Source organism: Tenrec ecaudatus, chromosome X (genome assembly GCF_050624435.1).
Source record: "Tenrec ecaudatus isolate mTenEca1 chromosome X, mTenEca1.hap1, whole genome shotgun sequence".
In the NCBI taxonomy this organism is placed as follows: Eukaryota; Metazoa; Chordata; class Mammalia; order Afrosoricida; family Tenrecidae; genus Tenrec; species Tenrec ecaudatus.
The window spans coordinates 135,597,270-135,618,984 of NC_134548.1; the positions used below are offsets into that span (position 1 = coordinate 135,597,270).

Sequence of the window (21,715 nt, forward strand, 5' to 3'; positions counted from 1 at the left end):
TTGGATATACCATGGACTGCCAAAGGAACAAACAAATCTGTTCTTGAAGAAAAACAACCGGAATGCTCCTTAGCAGCAAGGATGGTAGGATTTCATCTCCTGTGCTTTGGATATCCTATGAGGAGGAGCCAGCCCTGTAGCAGAGCATCATGCTTAATAAAGGAAAGGTTCAGTGAAAAAGAGGAAGACCCTCAATGAGATAGAATGACCTAGTGGCTGTAACAATGAACTCAAACATAACAATTGATAGGATGGTGCAGGACCAGGCAGTATTTTGTTCTGTTGTACATAGGGTAAGCTATGACTCAGCTGACTGGAAGGCATCTGAGAACAACAGCAGCAGAAATAAATGCTAAGAACCATGAACCCCAGAAGCTTATTGGATATCAATTACCCTTCCAGTAAAATTGGCTAGACCATATGCTTCCTGATAACAAAGGAAAATAATTCAAGTTTTTTCTAAGGAGACGACACACTGATTGAGTTAGAGGGTGGAAAGGTGGAGATTCCTAATTGTCCCAGTGTCTCATTCTTTACTAGAGGATACTTCTGTTGTTTTATCTCTTACTCCTCTCACCATCCTCTTCTTTTTTCAAGTCCTTCTTATAAAAAGCACTAATAAATAATAAAGGCAAAGGATCAGAGATGATGAGACCAGGATAGTTATTGTTTCCTGAAATTTAGTCCTGTGATGGTTGGTAAAAAACTAACATCAATTTTACTAATCATTCAAATTACTTTAAAAGTAAGAATGAAATATACACACACACACACATTTGAAGTTGATTGAAACAATCTAGCCAAAGAGGTTTTATTACCTAATTGTTATCATCCTGGAAATTATATGGATGAAAATGAGATAGTTTGTCAAATGATTCTATATTTGACCCTGTCCTCAGTATTTTTGTCAATAACTTAAATAATGCTACTCAAAGAAGTCTGATCAAATCTGTAGATGACATATAACTGGGAGCAATATATAATAATCTTGCTAACCAAATAAATATTAAAAAATTATCCCAAGAGGCTGGGCCAAAACCAGAAAGACAGTTCAAGAGGGTAAATTCTATATTTAGAAACAAACTAAACAAAAATCAGAAGCACATATCTAAGGTTTAAGGAAGCCTCCCTTGGTAGAAGTTCCTAAACAAGAAACCTGACATATAAATTCAAGACCACAAACTCCATGGACTGTTGGTAAAAAAAAAAAAAAAAAGGAGTGCCAGTCTAGGTAGCAGTGACACATATGTCATATCTAATTCAAGGACTGGTGTGATATCAATTCACTTTCTTCTGGATCGGTTGGACATGCTTGCAGCTCAGTCCCAGAAACAAACTCTAAAAGTGACGTTTGACAAACCAAAACACATCCAAGGGATAATGGCCAGGCTGGTTAAGATTATGGTAAATATGTCCCCTATATAAAGAAGAGTTGATGTTAGGGATGATTAACCTGAAGAACAGAAGGCCCAGATGGGGCAAGTCTTTATATCAGCGGTTCTCAACCTGTGAATCGGGACCCCTTTGGGGGTCGAACGACCCTTTCACAGAGATAGCCCAATTCATAACAGTAGCAAAATTACAGTGATGTAATGAACATAATTTAGCAATGAACATAATTTTATGGTTGGAGGGTCAACACAACATGAAGTACAGCATTAAAAGTCACAACATTAGGAAAGTTGAGAACCACTGCTTTGTATGCTTAAAGGCCTGTTCTGTAAATGAGTCAGTAGACCTTTTCTGTGGGCATTGGACAAAAATAAGGACATGTAGCAAGTTTATGAAAAGTACATGGGAGCAGATTTGGGATCAGTGGAATGAAAAAAAAAAGTCTAATACTTCGGGCTGCCCAAAGGTAGAAAGCGCTGCTTGGGAAGTGGTGAGTTGATTATTGAGAGAGATTTAGTGGGGTGACCATTGGATTCAACATTAACAGTCTGATGCTAAGGAATCCAAAAGAATGTAAAGTAAAAGCACATGTTGTTTTGCTTTTTAAATATATTGTGTTTTTAAAATATCATTGTATGGGGGACTCTTACAGATATTGTAATAATCCATAAATCAATGTATTCAAGCTAAATATTATAGATGCTGCCATCATCATTTTCAAAACATTATCTATCTTCTTGAACCCTTTGATATCAGCTTCTCTTTATTCCCTCCCTCACCTGCCCTAACACCCTTGTGAAGCTTCAATATATTAGTAGTAGTATATCCTACACCATCCAATGTATCCCTTCACCTACAATTCTGTTATTCATCCCCCTTGAGGGGGGTGATACAGCCACCATTGCTATCAGTTCCCCCTTCCCCCTCTTGTCCCACCTTCCTTCCCATACCCTCATGGAATCAGCACTCCCATTACTGTTTCTGAGGGGTTTATTATTCTGGATTCTGTGGCCACACAGAAAGGACAATACATCCAGGGTGCAGTATAGCACTGATGAAACACACAACATTTCTCTAGTCCTTTAATACTTCCTTCCTCCCACTACTAGGGCCTCAGTTCTGGCTCACAAATTCTGCTGGACCAACATATGTACATTGGTACAGACAAAAGCCTTTGATACATAGAATCCAGGATAGAAAAACACATATTTTGATTGACAGTGGGTCTACCCGTAGTTTTGGATTACTTTAAGCACCCAAGAATAACAGATATCCATTACTTAACTTTTAAGAATAAGGTTTGTTTGAGGCCCCAACTCACCCTCACCATTTTTCCTTCAGCAAGGTCTGAGAGAAGAAAAAAAAAAGAAAGAAACATTGTAATGGCTTCCAAATGCCCTTCAACTGTCCACGACACATTCCAAGACCATCATGAGAGCTCGGCACTTTCTTTTTTTTTTTTTAAATAATTTTAACAATTTATTAGGGGCTCATACAATTCTTATCACAGTTCATACATATACATACATAAATTGTATAAAGCACATCTGTACAGTCTTTACCCTAATCATTTTTTTCTCCTCTTTTCTTTTTTTACATTTTATTAGGGACCCATACAACTCTTATCACCATCCATACAGATACATACATCAATTGTATAAAGCACATCCATACATTCCCTGCCCCAATCATTCTCAAGGCATTTGCTCTCCACTTAAGCCCCTTGCATCAGGTCCTCTTTTTTTTCCCCTCCCTCCCCTTTCTCCCCTCCCTCATGTGCCCTTGGTAATTTATACCTCATTATTTTGTCATATCTTGCCCTATCCGGAGTCTCCCTTCCCCGGTTCTCTGCCGTCCCTCTCCCAGGGAAGAGGTCACATGTGGATCCTTGTAATCAGTTCCCCCTTTCCAACCCACTCACCCTCCACTCTCCCAGCATCGTCCCTCACACCCTTGGTCTTGAAGGTATCATCCACCCTGGATTCCCTGTACCTCCAGCCCTCATATGTACCAGTGTACAGCCTCTGTCCTATCCAGGCCTGCAAGGTAGAATTCGGATCATGGTAGTTGGGGGGAGGAAGCATCCAGGATCTGGAGGAAAGCTGTGTTCTTCATGCTCGGCACTTTCTTACCCAGATTTGGAAACCCTTTCATTCACTGTGACGGAGCACTGGATCAATTAATGTTTCAATAAGGGGTCCTGCTAAATCCAATGTAAAATGAGTTCAAGTTATGACAGACCCCTGATTAATGGAGATTCGTTGTTGAATGGCAAGGCCTGAGACGGCGAAGAATGACAAATCTGAGGCATTTTTGTTATGGTGATGATGATTACTAGGCCCAAAGTACCAATATCACTTACTCACTGACAGAGATTTTTGTATTTTTCATAAGTTTAAGTTATTATTTCTACTCATTCTCAGCATGTCCTAGTGAAGTCAACAGGCACTAGTAAATTAATAGCTATTGACAGACCTGAGCTCCAATTAAGTTAGATGTGGCCTAAGGTCACATAGCAAATTAGGAACTGAAACATTTAAGAACTGATCTTAGTGCAAAAGCACTTAGATATAAGTTTTTAAACTAATGGTATAAAACATTGACACTATATGAGAAACATCTGATTCATTTTCTGTATTTTATTTATTTAGTGAGCACAATGATGGTACAGCATAGGTACTATTATCATGCTTGTTACAGAGATGGAAAGGAGGTTTTGGGAGGATAATTAACCTGTACCAGTTAATACAACCAAATACTTCAACCTCAAAAGATAAACTTTGAATCTCTTCATTTCTCTCCCTCGCCATTGCCACCACCCAAGTTCAAATTGCCATGGCCTCTTAGATTGTATCAATTGCATCCCGAATGTCTCTTTGCTTTCATCCATGACTTCTTAAATCTACGCTACCTCTGAAAAACAACAACAAAACTCGCTGCCATCGAGCCATTTCGGGCTCATAGAAACCCCCTTTGGCAAGGTGAAACTGTCCATGTGATTCTCTAAGACCGTAACTGTTTACTGGAGTAGAAAGACCTATTGTTTCCTGTGGAATGACTGGCGGTTTTAAACTACCAACCTTGTGGATCACAGCCCACCATGTAACCATTGTTCCACCAGAGGTCCTTCTCTGCATACTGCAGTCCGATAAATCTTTCAAAAACATAAATCAGACCATGATATACCCATGATCAAAATTCTTCAAGGTTTCCTCCCAGGTCCCTTAGAACAGAATCCAAATTCTCCTTAGCAGTACCCTACAAGGGAACCCACAACTGGGTCCCAGCCTAATATCAGTCTTGTCTTGCACCATCCTTCTGTGTTATTCTGGACAGACTAGACTAGTCTAGTTTTGGTCTTAGGAACCAAGACACCGCTCCTCTATCTGTCTCCAGGCGGGTCGGCCCACATACAGATATGCTGATCTGGTGAGAAAGAAGCTATCTCAACCTTCCCACTGACTTTGGCTTTTTACAGGTATTATTGCAAAATATAGCAATGTGGTGACTATTGTTATATTAAGACTGTTACTCATGCTACACCATGCTTCAAGGCAAATTTTCATTTATTTTTCATTAGAAATAAACAATTCACAATATATAATTACATACTGTTTTTGTGATTGATCACTATGCTTTAATTATGTTCAATTTGTAACAATGACAATACATCCTGAATATCAGATATTTATATTACGATTCATAACAGTAGCAAAATTACAGTTATGAAGTAGCAATGAAAATAATTTCAGGGTTGGGGGTCCCCACAACATATTGGAACTGTATTAAAGAGTCACAGTATTAGGAAAAGTGAGAACCACTGTTCTAGAGTATCAGCTCAAGTGATATGTCTGCAGGTAACTTTACCTGGACCTAATAGTAATTAGAGCAACTTTGTCATGTAGTATACATATATGTCACTCATACATTCCCTTCTTAGTACCTACCCTCTGCAATCCCTTTTTAGTAATTATCACATGATAATCAAACATTGGTATGTTTATTTTATTATTTACTGCCCACACTAGACTGGATGTATCATGAAGGGAAGATGCCTGTCTGTTTTGCTCACTACTGAGTACCAGCACTTAGACTGTGCTTGTCACACAATGGGCATTCCAATCTTATGGATGAATGAGTATGCAAATTAATGAATAAAAACTATGTTAAAGCCTAGTCCGATTCCTGGGCACTGCTACTTAACCATGCTTTCTTGATATAAAGGGGACTAAAAAATATCCTTTTCCCTTGACACAGTCCAGCACCTCTTCTGCCACTTCTAACTCTGCTGTACAAAAGTGGTTTGCATTTACTAGTACAATGAAGTGTACAAAATACATGTGTTCATAAGTTAATGCCCGCATTTGTAAGCCATTATGTTAAAGTAGGATCAAATGTTAATATTGAGTGTTTTCTTTGCCAGTTTAGATACATACCATGTAATTGCAAAAATAACTAGACTGTCATAAGGCAATGTACTCCTGAGCAGAACAAAACACGCAAGGGAGTTAACCCAAAGATGGCAGTGAAACCATGGAATTATCAGCTAGAGAAGGGAGCTGACACTTTGTTCTGACCCTGGAACTTGTAAATGCCTGTTGTGTTTACTGTAAACCAACACCAAAGGATGGTCGAAGCTGAGAAAAGGTTTCTGGTGGGTGCTATTACCTTTCACCCAGCATACCACCTCTAACTCTACCCTATCCCCCTTTTTCCTCTGTCCTCAGGTTAAACACAAATTTTCATTTGAAGTACAAGGGTTGAAAGGTACCTGCCTGCAAACTGGACTTTGAAGAGGTCCAAAATATCTACCTAAGTCATCCTAAGTTGCCATACTGAAATAAATCCTTTGGGATCTAGATATGTGTGCATTTTCACTGGGTTCTCTATGAGGAGTAAGCCAAGAGCTAACACTAGGGTTCTCCAAGGTGAGAGGAGGAAGAAGCAATTTTGCTTCCTATAGGACATTTGATGATATCTGAGGACATTTTAGTTGTCACGATTCAGAGGTGCTACTGGCAAAACATCCTACAGTACACGGAATAGCCACTCACAGCAAAGAATTACCTAGCGCCAAATGTTAAGCGTATCAAAGATTCATGTATTAGTCCATAGACATCTAGTATTCTGTACATGGGATAGGTTCTTGCAGAAATGGACGTTGATATGGGGATATTTTGATGAGACAATAGGAATTGAAAAGAGGAAGGGTAATTTGACAGCAATGCCAAAAATAATTAATGAAGAGACTGAAAGCAAAGAACCAGTTAGGAGACTGTGCTCACAGTCTAAAAGAGAAAGAAAAAGGGCCCACCCTGGGAATGCAGAAGAGAGAGATAGCTCACATGTTGTTGAAGCAGAACTGATGAAGCATCACGAGAGAATAACATAAGGGAGAAAGGGAGAGGGAGAAGGTAGACATGACTAGTAAGATTCTAGCTCAGGTGACTGGAAGAAAAATTATGCATTCATAGAGACAGGGCTAAGATGAGCAGGCTGCAGGTAGAGGCACAAAGTGAAGGAATACATGGAGTTTGTGATGCTATGAAGAACTCTAGGTGAGGCTTTTTTATGAGTAGTTGGAGAATGTGAATCTGTAGCTCTCGAGTGCAGCTGAAGCTCAAGGCATGGACTTGTACATCAGCTACTTGGAGGTAATGAGAAGGGATCCCCTGTCTGGCAGGTAACAGGAGAGCACCATAAATACTTGTGGAATGAGTGGAATCGAGAGAAAAAGGCATTTAAAGTAAAGGGGCCAATGGAAAAGTAGCCTTCAGGGTGGCAGAGCGATCCAAGTTCAATGCTCGGGAAATGGGAATGTTTCAAGGAGGGGGATTGGGCCAACAGTATCAAATGCTGATCAGATGTCAAGGAGAATGATGCTGGTTCTTAGAGTTGGATTTAGTGATGAGATCAGTCTGACTTCTTTCACTTAGCAAAATGCATCTAAAATGACCCCATATCTTTTTGTGGCCCGATAACACCTTTCTTTTTATTGCTGAATAATAATCCTTTCTGTGGATGTGCCATAATTTGTTTATTCATTCATTCACTTGTTGAAGGAAATATTTAGTTTCCCATTTTTGGAAACCATAGAAAACATTATTTGGAAGGCTTTGTGTGTACAGAATTTCCCATTTCTTTAGGTAAATACCTAAGAGTCTGGTTGCTAAATCATACAGGAAGTCTATGTTTAACTTTGTAAGAACAGTCAGACTATTTTTCCAAAGTGGCTGCACCATTTTGAATTCCCACCAGCAATAAAGGAGAAATCTTGTTGCTCCACCTTCTTGCTAGCATTTGGTGTTGTCGTGGTTTTGGATGTTAGCAATTCTAATAGGTATATAGTGGTGTTTCATTGTTATTTTAATTTTACAAGTCCCTAACAATATCTGACATTGAGCATCTTTTATATACTTACTTACCTCCTATATTTCTTTCATATAGTGTCTGTTCCAACCTCTTGTCCACTTTTACATTAGTGTTCTGTTGGCTGCTAAAACAAATTACTACAAATTTAGTGGCTTGAAGCAACAAACATTTATTATCTTATCAATCTGAATGTCAGAAATCTGGTACAAGTCTTGCTAGGCTGAAATCCAGGTGTTGGTAGGACTAACGTCCTATCTGAAGAAATCTGCCTTTTCACTTCTTTTACCTTCTGGAGGTTACGTGCATTTCTTGGCTGGTGACTCGCGCTCATCTTCAAAGACAGGATTGCTTGGTTGAATCTTTTCTAATTTTGTCCTTTGCCTTCCATTTTCACATTTGAAGACCCTTGTGACTCCATTCAGCAACCCAAATAATCAATGATAAATTTCTTTATTTTGAGGTTGGCAGATTAATAGCACGAATTCCATCTGCAATCTTGATTCCCTTTCCCAAGTGATATAAAATACTCATAGATTCTAGAGATTAGGACATGAACATATTTTAGAGGAGAATCATTCTGCTTACCACTTGCCTACCATTTATGATGTGTGTATGCATAGAACATGTCTACACACACATATATACATACCATTTACCACATGAATAAGGAAAGAAATCTATATAAAATATATACCAGGAAAGTGAAAGGATATAGATTGTAAAAGGACTGTCATTCCTAAAAAGAGAACAGTTGGTCAGCTTATCCAAATAGAACATGCACACCCACATAATATACTTATGTATCTCTATATAGAGAGACCAATAATACCATTTCACCTGACTGGAGACTTCATCATTAACCAACATCACAGGTTTAAAAAGCACTGAACTACATGTTCTTTTGAGGTCTTTCCCAGCTGTAAGCTTCTGTGATAGATTGGTATTCACCTAGAGATTCTTCTTGTTGATATGTCTATATCAGTTCCCTTTTAGCTGCCTTTTTCTTCTTCCTATTTGTTTGAAATGTGATCCATAAGTCAGCAAGAGACTTCAGTTTCCTTTCCCCCTGCCTTGATTCAAAAGGCTATGAAAATTGTTCTGTAAATGATATGCAATATTGTTATTCTGATCTTTGGGGTAATCAAGTTGTTTGACATTTTTGTAATGATGCCTTTTGGAATTTGGGTGGTGTAATTACCTGCCACACTGTACATTAACAATACCTGTCCTGACCCCAAAGACGTGGGGACTATAAATAAAAGTGTGACAGCTGGCTCCAGCCTTGCTTGTCACTCACCATTGAAGAGAACACAGCTGGGGTGCTACAACAGAGTCCCCAGGACTCCAAGATGCAGTCAGAAACAACATCGTCAATGAGAAAGGCCTGGTGTTTTGCTAGTGGGAAAAGATGGAGATGGGCACTCTTCAGAAGCAGCCAACAGAAACTATTTCAAACAGGGAAGGCACAGAAGCCCCAGTTGGAAATGGCATTTGACCAGCACAAAGGCAGTATATAGAAGGGGGACAAGACAGAAGACAACAGACCATTCTCTCTTAATCTGTTCATACCCAAGGATGAAAATAATTAAGAGGCCCAAAGAAAGGGTTAAGAAAAGTTTGTTACGTGGGGACCCAGAATTGCAATGAGGGTAACAGTTGCTTTGAAGTGGGGATCAGGGGCCAACAGAGGGCAAAGTATGCTAAAAAGAGATGGCGAGAAGGAAAAAAAAACAAAGAAAGAATATGTTAGTTTCCAAATTATATGTGTTTTCCATGCATTTCACTTCATCCTCACCTTATGACATTAATAAAAGTCACATTCATTATTATGACACACCTGATATTCAACTTATTTATCTCATTTAGCGTCCACCCCCCTCCCTTACTAGTATGCAACTCCCAGGAGAATGGGATTTGTTTGTTTTTTCACTTCTGGATAGTCCGACATTGATCACAGGGCCTAACACAGAGTAGGAGATGCTGTATGATTTTGTGTAGTAAGTTATTTAATGTCTTTGAGTCTCAGGATAGGATAGTGATAACACAGCAGGCTCTGGAATTAACCTGATCACCTTAAAAATCTGGAGTCCATTGTTCAGGTCTATACCTTTGACCCAGTTCTTCATCTGTAAAATTGGGATGATGATAATATCTGTCTCAGCATCACTGTGAAGGTTAAAATTAGTTCCCTTGTGTTAAGCACCTATAATAGTGCCTAGCACATAATAGATGATTAATTTTAGCTATTTATTTCTAAAACAAACAGCAGAGCATTTTCCAATATAAGGCTAAAGGATCAGCCTCCTAGGTATATACCAACAATTATGAGAAGATTGTGTAGAAATAGGTAATGTTCCGTCACCGTGAGTTGCAGCTGCTTCAACAGCAACTAACAGGTTTCCCACATAAAACTTCATTTGGAGAAATGATTCTACCATTTAAAACTATGTCTGAAAACTTCTGAATAAAACAAACTCTGTCTTCTTGCCAGCTCAGATGTTCTAAGAATCTCCAAACCCTGCCCTCTGGGTCAACTCAGTTTTCCATTCACAGTACTTTCTTCTGTCAGGAAGAAGCCATTCAAATGTCTTCTTGTTCTCATATGGCAATTATCCTCACATTGAGTTACTTCTCTCTGGGCCTTCTATTCATTTTACATGTATTTATTGGGGTGTCATGAGTGAGCTGAATTGACACAGTGACTACAACAATGCATGTCAGGATGACACAGGACCTGGCAGGGGGGTTGTTCTGTTGCACACTGGCTTGCTATTTGCTGAGACCTCTGTCATGGCACCTCACAGCACTAATAACACAAGCATGTCGAAAAGGAAGCTATGCACAGTAGTCACTGACAGGAGAGCTGTGTCTCTGTTTTCTATAAAAGAAAGATCATTGCTTTTCCTCCTCCTACTGTTGCTGATGTCCAACACTGTGTCTCTAACTTTTGAACCACAGGAGCTCATTATTTCCCAAGGATTGGGGCTAATTTATAATACCCTGAAGTCTCTTGCCTGAGTCAGAGCCAGTAGCTATAAGCCTTTTGTTTTGTGTTTTGTTTGGAAAATTTTTTCTTTGCAATTAGTTCCTTGGCATCTGTGCACCCACTCTTTCTCATAGGCCTCCCCTAGTCTCGCTGTGTATCGTGCACAGGCTTGATTTTACAAGCCAGTCCTTCTTGCAGGTGATTCATAAAGATCTAGTAAAAGTCTGGGCTTTATATACGCAATATCATTCTCTTGATCGAGAGCTTTAAAGCATTCTAAAATAGCAATATGGGCAGACTCTCTGTTACAATGAGTTCTGTTGCTAAATCTGTCTTTAAGTGAAATTTGTGGGTAAGTCATAACAGTGAGGGACAGTCCATATCTAACATCAGTTCGTCAGATATTTGTCTTTGTATAAAGTATATGCAGTGTCTTTCAATGTTTAAAAAATTAAAGAAGCACCTTCAGATACGAAGCAATATCTTTCCTATAATAAGACATCTATAATACTGTTTTGCTGTGTGTTGCAAAGTGTGCACCTCAAATTGACAGGGATTCGTTCTTAACTTGTACTTAAGTTAGACTTTGATAACATAGGGAATGACTATAGATTGCTTAATTTTGAATGTTTATATATTTTTAATGGCCAAGGTATTGATGAATAAGAATTTTTGGATAATAATTACCCTTTCAGGAAGGAGGTACCAAGACAAACAGAGAGGATTGAGAAAGGACAAATGGTAATTTTATAATTCTTGGGTTGGGTGAGGGGTTCCATTATATTCCAAATATTCATGGATTGGTCGATGTAATAAAATCCGAAAGGCCCGTGGCTGCACCAGAATGATGGTTTTGTACCCCTGAGGTTCAAAGAAATCATTAGAAGAGCAATACAAGGTTTTTTACTTAAACAGAATTTCACAACCATAACATACTTACTTTTATTTCCTTCTAGGTTGTCAAAAGCTTGTGATGCACTGCGTTGCTCATACCTTTATGCTTTCCTCTCTCTCTGTTTCTTATTCCCTCAAGGATTGCCCCTAAGCCAGTCAGGTTAGGCTTCTACTTGTTACAAATATATTGCATTTCCCCAAGAGATGACTTTTGAATATTGCTCATGAATCCTCACCTTTCTCTTGGACCTTACATTCCTATTGGTTTGGATCTGAGAATTACTAGCCGTGCATTGAAACATTTGGGGAGAAGGGTTGTGATTGCTTGTTCCAGTCTTTCAGTTCCATGAGCACTGGTGAGGATAGATTCTTTCAACGACTGCCAGGTAAAATGCAGGATTCTGGATTAAAAATGGAATTTCAGATAAATGGCCATATTTTAACATAAATATAGATTTGGAACTTAGACTAAAAAAGGGATGCTGTTTATCTAAAACACAGTTTAAACTGGGAACCCTATATTTTTATTTGCTACATCTGGAAAACTTAGCCTTCAGGATATATGAAAACTAAATGTAAAGAAAACCAAAATCTTGACACCGGGGCCAATAGATAAATCCTGATAAACAGAGGAGGTATTGAGGTTTTCAAGGCTTTCAATTTGTGTGGTTTCACCATCAATGCTCATGGAAGCAGCAGTGAAGAAATCAAAAGTAGTCACCAAATCTGCTGCACAAGACCTCTTTAAAGTGTTGAGAAGCAAGGATGTCACACTAAGGATCAGGGTGTACCTGACACAAGCCCTGGTTTTTCTCCTTAAATGTGTTAGTTAGACAGCAGAAGACTGAAACAAAAAATTGATGCATTTGAATTAGAGTGTTGGCAAAGAATATTGAAATCACTGTGGGCTCCTAGAGGAAGAGGCAGATCTGTCTTGGAGGAGGTACAGCTGAATGCTCAGTGGAGGAAAGGGTGATGAGATGTTGTCTCACATACTTTGGACAGGTTATCAGGAAATACCAGTTCTCAGAAAGGGGCATCTGTCATGGTAAAGTGAAAGGTCAGTGTGTTCATCTGTGTAGATTAGAGAAACAAATTCATAGACATCCATTTATGTATAGGAAAAAGTAATTGTACATTAAGAAAACATCCCAGTCCAGTCCAGATCAAGTCCATAATTCTGATATTAGCCCACATTTCCAGTATCAGTCTGTAAATTCCGCTTCAGACTCACGTAACACATGCAATGATGCCAAGTGCAGGAAGATCACAGGCCAGTGGATGGAAAGTCTTGTGGATCCAGTGGTGGTAGAAGCATCTTAGCGCTGGCGTGGGTCTCCATGTGGCACCTCCAGCTCCAAGACTCTGTCTGCCATCAGCATAGTTCCATGTGGCTTGTCAACAGGAATGTCTCACAGGGAGTGAACGTATGTCCCACCTCCAGTGACCTATTTATCTCCTTAGCTCCTCTAAATGAGGTCATCTAGCTGAGACCTGATTGACAGGCAAGAATCCACCCATTTGCAATGACAAGGGATTATATAACTGCCACAGTTCGAAAAAAAGAGGAAAACTGTCAAGGAGCTGGATTGAAACACTGGCTACAACAATGGGCTTAAACATAATGATTTTGGAGTTGGCACACGACCAGGCAGTGTTGCATTTCACCAGGCAGTTGTTCATAAATGTACTATGATTTATAATGGACTCTATAGCACCTAACATATCTAACTTTGGCAAAATATTACTCTTTAATGTAATTGTATTGGATTCTGACATGTGAATTTTCGAATCAAAAGGATTTAGGTTCTGTGCTTAAGAGATAGACCTTTAAAACTGTTTTGGCACTCTGATCTGTAAGTAGGATTAATATCAGTACCTCATAAGGTTACTGAGAACAATAAATGAGATAATAGCTGTATAGCACTTAGCAGAGGGCCTAGGTCTTGGTGTTTTAGTCTGGGGAGACCAGAGAAACGAATTCATAGACATTCGTATTCTTTGATGTGAAGAATCATCATGCCAGTTGGAATCTTGTGTCTGCATCCATAAGCCAAGTCAAATCAGGACAGGCCATCCATAATGTCTGCAGCAATATTCACCAGTTCACCGGCTGAAAAATATTCTCTTCATCTGGTCAGGTTCTTGTCAGCTCAATGTGGGCTTGCCTCACTTAGCCTTACCAGGCTGTTCATTGTTCGCCTCTCCTTTAGACCATGGCCCCATCACAAATTCTCAACAACCCTTGCCTCCTTGGGCTAGGTCATGAACTTTAGACCAGTCAACCCATTATCTTCTCCTAGTTCCTGTAAACTAGGTCCATGGGTATCAGCGGCCAGACTCAATCTGTCTCTTCATTGGTGCATTTCTCCCATTTCCCCTCAACCAGTGGATCCAGGTGGTCATCTAAGCAAGCATTTCAGCCTGCCCACAGGTTACCTTTAACATTCAGTCCTAGAGAGGAGATTTCTTCATGGTTCCAGATTTTTTCCAACTTCTGACAAAAACCATTGCTCAAACTTCAAAAATCCAAAGAATTCCTTTTTTCTTCAATCTGTCAACCATCCCCTAGGCAGTTCTCTTGAAATGCGAATATCCTGAGTACTCCTGCAGTCATGTCCTAACCCATTTAAAGATTCAAATTTTAAAGACTTAAGGCAAGTGGACTTACAAGCTCTCTATTTTCATACTTCCCAAAAATCATTTCTATCAATCATTATATCAACAATAAGCAGAAGAAATTAGTATAAACAAAGTAGAATCAGATCCTAAACCCAATTCTTAAAACAGCTAAATTCAATCCTTATCTATCTTATCTTAATCCTTATTCTATTGATAGACAATATGGGATTAGGCCTTTGACAGCATCAAGCCAGAGCCAGGCTTTCGGTAAGCCATTTTGACCTTCTGTCACTGAGCAACTCTGAGAAATTCAAAGAGCGATTTTGTCCCTTGATCTCAAAATATACATTAATCACATCAATTATCACCATTTCAAACAGGAATAACCAAAGAAAATAATCAAACTTTAACTTCCCATATTCTTTCCAGAGAACAACTAGGTAAACTGCATGACTAGCCAAAGAAGAAAAACTACCAAGAGGCAGAAGTCAAATAAACATCCACATCTTTATGATTTGTTTCTCTAGTACCCCACTCCCAAGGTACCATAATGTGTTAGTCCAGGTAGACGAGAGAGACAAATTCACAGACACATTCATATGTGTAAAAGAAAGAGTTTTACATACAGAGCAATTGAGAAAACATCCCAGCCCAGTCCAAATCAAGTCCATAAGTCTGATATTAGCCCATATGTCTAATACCAATCTATAAATTCCTCTTCAGAATCACACAACATATGCAATGATGCCAAATGCAGGATGATCACAGGCCAGTGCATGGAAAGTCTTGTGGATTCAGTGGCATTGTAAGCATCTCAGTGCTGGCAGGGGTCTCCATGTAGCTCCTTCAGCTCCAGGGCTCTAACGTAGCTCCATGTGTCTTGTCAGCAAGCATGCCTCGCAGGGAGTGAGTATGTCCCCCACTTCCAGTGAGCTATTTATCTCCTTGGCACCTCCAAAGGAGGTCATCAAGCTGCTACCTGATTGACAGGGTAAACTCCACCCTTCCACTCTCAAGTTTCAAATTGACAACAGATTATGTAACTACCACACATGGGCTGCACTCAATAACTATTATCACTACATGGATTATTGTGAATCTTATACAGAGCATTAGATGTCTCAGCCAAGATTGTACCCTATCCTGAAAACTCTCCATTTACAGGACTAATTTGAGAATGTTACTCACTATAAAATCTCTTTGGGTAGTGAGCAAGGCAAAATAATAGTTAGTCTTTTCCCCCCTCTGGGTACTCCATTTGACCCCCACCATGAAGTATCCCGTATTCGTTATCTAGTTTGGGAGTCACTTCCAGTTGTTCTTAGGTGTTGTCAAGCTAATTCTAATGCTTAGTGACTCTCTGAACAACAGAACAACATAGTTCTGATGGAGATACTTGCATGGCCAATGATTCATGAATTTGAGTGAGAAGGGGAGCTGTTCTTATCAAAATAGGATTAAACAAACCAGAGATACTGATAGCTTTTTATTTCTTACAACAAGGTTAGTCAATGAATTAAATTTTGTTTTCACTTGCCTTCATCCTACTTTCAATGTCTTCTGTCTTTCTGGTGCTCTGAGCCTTTATTTTTTCTCGTCCTAGAGAGGACTCCAGACCCTATACATTCTATTCTGTGATCCATCTATCTCATCAAAACTTAACTCAGCTGCTTTCACCTCATTATCCTGGAATGTAACAGACATATAACATGCTATTATCCTAACATGCTAATATCTGCAGGGGGGCGCTTCTATTTAATTCCTCTCCCAAGTCACAGTTTTTTTCAACACCCTAAAACCTGACAAAGTGAGTTTAAATATGTAGAGCTTCCTCAGAGATAAAGGGAAACCAAGCAGGACCCCTTAAATCACACCACATTATCAATTCCCTGTCCTTTCTTCTTTGCATGAATGGAAGGGAGCCGTGGTACAGAGAATTTAAAAATCATTTCCACTTAGTTTGGGAATGCATCATCCAATGGTACTGTCACTGATTTGCCCTGCTAATTATGTTCTCCTGAAACTCATACTGAAATTGGTTTACATTTTTAAGCCAATATGGGCCAGAGGGGGAAAGAGATTGTGGTATGGCACACTTTGAAATGAACAAAAATTGACACTAATGATGAGGAGGATGTCAAAGTTCTACCCATGGGTTAATGGAGTACACAAGATAAGTATGAAAGTATCGAGACAGAACTTTACCAAAGTTGGTTAGCCACCTGCCCCATGTGACTTACTAGACACTAAGATGCCTGGAATCTAAAATCGTCCCCGGCTGGAGTGAGACTACTGTTTAATTACTAACGTGCTAAGCAAAAGATTACTAACTGAACAGCTGGAAGTTCCAACCCACCTAGAGGTGCCTCAGAAAGTAGACCCGGCGATCCGTGGAAAACCCTCTGGATCGGTTCTATTTAACACGTGTGGAGTCACCATGTGTCAGAATCAACTCAACAGCAATGAATCGATTAATCAGATGCTTAGGGGGTCCTGGGGGTGTCGTGAGTATGCTAACTGGTCTGATAACTGCAAGATCGGCAGTTTGAGCCACCAGTCACTCATTGGGAGAAAGATGAAGCTACCAGCTTCCCTAAAGGGTGACAGTCTCAGAAACCCACTGGGGCAGTTCTACTCTGTCCTATAGGGTCACAATGATTTGGTATCTACTCTGTGACAGAGAGTCAGCGAGTGAGTGAGTGAGTGAGTGAGTGAGTGAGTGAGTGAGTGAGTGAGTGAACCTATTTGAAGATCTTAATCATAAAACTGAAGTGAAAGCTTTGTGTGATCTAAAAGGAGTAACACACCTGACTAAATTATCAGCCATCACTGTCACCTGCGAGAAAACGCACTGAAGGCATCAGACATAAGACAGTTAGTTGTACCTCCATGGGGAATGGATGCACCAAAGCGTCTCCGTGAAGTTATGGTGGGAGCACAAGAGCACTGAGTATCTTGAGAGGGAGGGAAGGAGATGCTGAAAGAGGGTAAGACAATCTTCACCTTCTCCCTTCACATGTATTCTTAGTATCCTACTCATGGTGGATATAGATGACAGACAACTCCATCAAATAAATTCTTCTCTTCCTTACTATTCTTCTGTTATGTAACCAGGCTTCCAAGAGCTTCTAGTGATTTTTTAGCGATCTTGTTTTTCTTTTGAAGCTTGTAATTTAGAGCCAATTCTAAACTGTGTATTGTATTGCCATCCCACAAGCTACAACAAGGGACCATGGGGCTATTGACATTTTCCTCTCTTTTTCTCATTACAGTCTGCTCCCAGTTCTCAAGAGGGGTGTATGCCATCTTTGGATTCTATGACCAGATGTCCATGAACACCCTGACCTCCTTCTGTGGGGCTCTGCACACATCCTTTGTCACACCCAGCTTTCCCACTGATGCAGATGTGCAGTTTGTTATCCAGATGCGCCCAGCCTTGAAGGGCGCTATTCTGAGTCTTCTGGGTCACTACAAGTGGGAGAAGTTTGTGTACCTCTACGACACAGAAAGAGGTAAGCAAAGGCAGATGCTCTTTGCTCTGCATACTATGGTATTTAACTTTCCTCAACTCATGCGCCTTTCTCGCCCAGTCAATAAAAATCTCATGCTCTCAATGGATTTTACTTGGAATTCCAAAAAAAAAAAAAAAAGGTGGGGGGGGGGAGGTAGAAATCAAAGCAATGGTGATTTTATTATCTCTTTTTTCAAACTGTGTATGTCCTGTTCCCCTGATATTTTGGATAGTGTGTTAGTCCAGGTTGACTAGAAAAACAAATTCATAGCTGCTTAGATGTGTATAAAAAAGAGCTTTATATACAAGAGCAATCGAATATTGAGAAAACATCCCATCCCAGTCGAGATTAAGTCCATAAATCTGATATTAGCCCATACATCCAATATCAATCCATAAATTCCTCTTCAGACTCATTCAACACATGCAATGATGCCAAATGCGGGAAGATCACTGGCCAGTGGGTGGAAAGTCTTGTGGACCCAGTGGCAGTGGAAGCATGTCAGTGCTGGCATGGGTCTCCACGCAGCTCCTCCAGCTCCAGGGCTCTGGCTGCATCAGCATAGCTCTAACAGTCTCATCCTCAGTAGTGTATTGCAGGGAGTGAGCATGTGTCCTGCCTCCAGTGAGCTATTTATCTCCTTAGCACCTCCAAATGAGGTCATCAAGCTGCAACCCCATTGAGAGGCTAACGCTGCCCCTTCACTCTTAAGTCTCAAATTGACAACAGATTATGTAACTACCACAGATATTTTCTTCGGTGAGAGTCACTGTTATTTTAAAACACCCCTTCTTTAACAAATAAAAAAGTAGCAGGTCTAAAATACAAAGAAAAAGCACCTTCTTCTAAAATGGAGAGAGGACTAGATTGGAAAGTTTGGGAGAATTAGACCTGTCAGAAATCATATGTACCCTCAGTTTATGAAGGAGAAAACTGAAGTCTAAAGATAAGTGTCCTTCTTCACACAGTGGTTTATCCACAGACCTGAAGCTGGTACCCATGTCTCTAGTTTACAGGGCTTGTTCCCCCAAAGCACATTGGGTGTTCAACTAACTGGGTCTCAACCTGATGCAAATAAGGCCAATGTTGGGCTTTGGGGATAGCTGGGTTTTGTTTGTTTTGTTTTTTCTAAAATGAGATATGTGAAAGGGGCACTCTATTGAAGCAGTCTCTGCTATTAATAACCAGATCTTAAACCACATCGCATGTGTATAAAAATGGTACAGGTGCAGTGCCCAGCCCCCTCGAACTTCACAAAAGGGACAGGGAGAATACTAGCATGACAAGCCCAAGGCTGATGGCTCCATCTTCCGACCTTCCTTATTAATCCTGAACCCAACTTCCCTCCCATGGCACTCTCTACTTTTCTACTGAGTTCAGTAATTTGTTCCAAGGGCCACACATAGACCATACTCATAATTATGGGGTTTATTAGGGAAGTAGCTGGATACAATTCAGGATCAGGGATACTTAGGACACAGTTCTTCAGTTAGGACAGCCTCCCCTAAGCTGTGCTCCCAGGCACATGCCACAATCTAACCCCAGTTGGCTTGGGCATCCCAACGCTTTTTTTAGCATTGCCAGTAGATGCCCATTGCACCAGTAAGCCTCAACCTGAAAGTACTCAACTCTCATTGTGTGGATCTTCAAACCGAGCTCTCCTGGGTAAGTACCCAGCAGCACCCCACTCTGCCAGTCAGCCTACCCATGGGCCCTCGGCTTTCTGGCTCTGTGGGCTAGGAAGTCCCTTGGGACAGCTCTCCGATCTCCTAGTTCTCCTGCCTTTCCTATTGCCACTTCTTACCGCCTCTGTTGTCACAGTGCTCTGTCTGCGAGACAGCATCACGAAATGCCATCAGGACATACGGAGGCCCATATTTGTCTATGATACCCAAACAAACAAGTAAACAAACCCGCTGCCCTGCTTTGGAATCAACGTGCTAGTAATGGGTTTTAACTCACCTGATACCCTTTAAGTTTCTATGGAAAATGGTGCAAAAGTGAGAGAAGGGGGAGGGAGCAATTAAAAGGACACTTGGCCAGCCAGAGCATGGTGGTGGGGACTAGGCAGGAGAGGAAGAAAAGTGGATGGCAGTGATATTCATTTTGGAAAGAGAGTCAACAGGATTTATAGGCAGATTGTGAGATTGCAGGAAGAGGAAGACTTTGTGGATGACCCCGGAGTTTGGGGCTTAAGAAACTTCATAGATGGTGCTATTTATTATGATGACGAGGTGGGAGGAAAACTAGCTATGAGGAATATATATCTCTGAATGGCCACAGGACTCTTTTGTCCCTGTTATTCACTTGGCATTTAATAGAATTGCTTTCTGTTGTCATCTCACCAAGTCTGCTCTGTGTGTTCTAAATCCTTCTCCGCAGTTAATAAGCATTTCGGTAGCCCCTAGATGTATACTTTGGGCCTCCTCTGGTACACAATGCAGGCTTGGACACATAATTAGTGTTTTCCCAGCCTACCATGGATTTTTCGAGAATAATCGCCATGTTTGTTTTTATAATATTAGGCTGAAAGGAAAAAAGAACAGAACAGAAAGAAAAGATGAGAAGGAGTGAGTGAGAAATCCTAATTTTCAAATCAATCCATAATTAAGATTTGAAGTTTTTCTATTCTGTTTTTTTCACTCTTATATAATGATTTTATTGTTTCTGTAATAAAAATTATAGGTAGCAAAGAACTTGTGAAATATGATTTTAGATGATCTTGAATTATATAAGAGAGAGATGGGAAACAGAGAGAAAAGGGAGTGCCTATAATCACATCTAAATAAGCTAAAGATACAAATGCTGTGATTGCGTCATATAAGGGCAGGGATGAGTGAGGAACTGAGAAATGGGGTAAGCATTTGAGGTCATTTAAAGGATTTTTAGGGCAATCCAGGAAATGTTAGCTCTGAAAACATGAAACACTGGATGGATTTCAGGACTTTCATGACTCTTTGAGATCTGTCTGCAGAGAAAAGGCTGATGGTGTGTTTGTGGAGCATCACTTTGATACTAAAATACTGCCTTACTTTATTACTACTAAATTAAAATTTGTACTCTTGGTGCTATATATAATGGCTCAGCTCTTAGAAAAATGATGTGGGTGACTAGATGTGTCCTTTGCCACCTGTGTAACCTCTCTTTTTAATTGACAAACCTGTTTTCATTTATATAGTGAACCTTCTTGTGACGTGTCCACATCTACCAGGAGCAATGCCTCAGATGTCTTTGTCCCAAGCTATCACTAACAAAACAAAAAAATAATTGTCCTGTCCTGCATCTTGTTTCCATTGATGAATAGTCTTTTTTTCTGGTCTGACAATAGCTTAGCTGACTGATTCAGTCGTGTGAATTCATCTATGGCTATAAATGAATTTCAGGGGAAAAAATCTGGATTTTGGCAAGGGTCATCTGTGGCAGATGAACCTAAATTCAAAGTATGGTTTTCTAATTCTGAGATACCAGTCACCATGAGTCCAGTTTGGGGGGTCCTTTGCCAACACGTCTTCCTTTGTAGAAAGTCCTAAACTATACCCGGGAGGGGACCACCTCATCCACTTTTCTCTGAGACCTTTGTTTTCAGTGTAAATCACCCATCTCTTTGTGGTGCTAGCATTTTCCCCAGAAGAGCAACATACCTGAGAACTTCAACCAGATTCTCCTGTGCACCTGGCAACTCTCCTTGGCTTCAATGGGCACAGCCCACGGAGATGAACAAAGCTAGCCCAAGCTGTGGCTTTCAGCTTAGATAATGAGATAATAGCTCTAGGTGCCCTTTGAAGCAACTAGCTCCTACTCTCTTGAAGGTGTGCAATAAACTCTTGCTGACTCTCATTCTCAGCCTGAAACTCCCTACTTAGTTCCCAAGTAACTCTCTGAAGGTCAACAACCTTTGTATTTGTTCTAGAAGGTTGTGGTGGGAACATGGGTAGTT

General features: G+C 40.2%; 1 protein-coding gene across 2 annotated transcripts in view; it reads left to right on the plus strand.

Moving 5' to 3' along the window:
- Positions 1 to 21,715, plus strand: part of GRIA3 (glutamate ionotropic receptor AMPA type subunit 3) — a 389,236-nt gene that overhangs the window by 77,267 nt on the left and 290,254 nt on the right. For both annotated transcript variants that reach the window (XR_012781217.1, XM_075539616.1), the window contains exon 3: positions 17,539 to 17,778. Coding sequence is in view for 1 of the 2 variants with exons in the window: in XM_075539616.1 (XP_075395731.1) it covers positions 17,539 to 17,778 (240 nt within the window). In the remaining variant the exon portion in view is untranslated. The remainder of the gene's footprint in view (positions 1 to 17,538; positions 17,779 to 21,715) is intronic.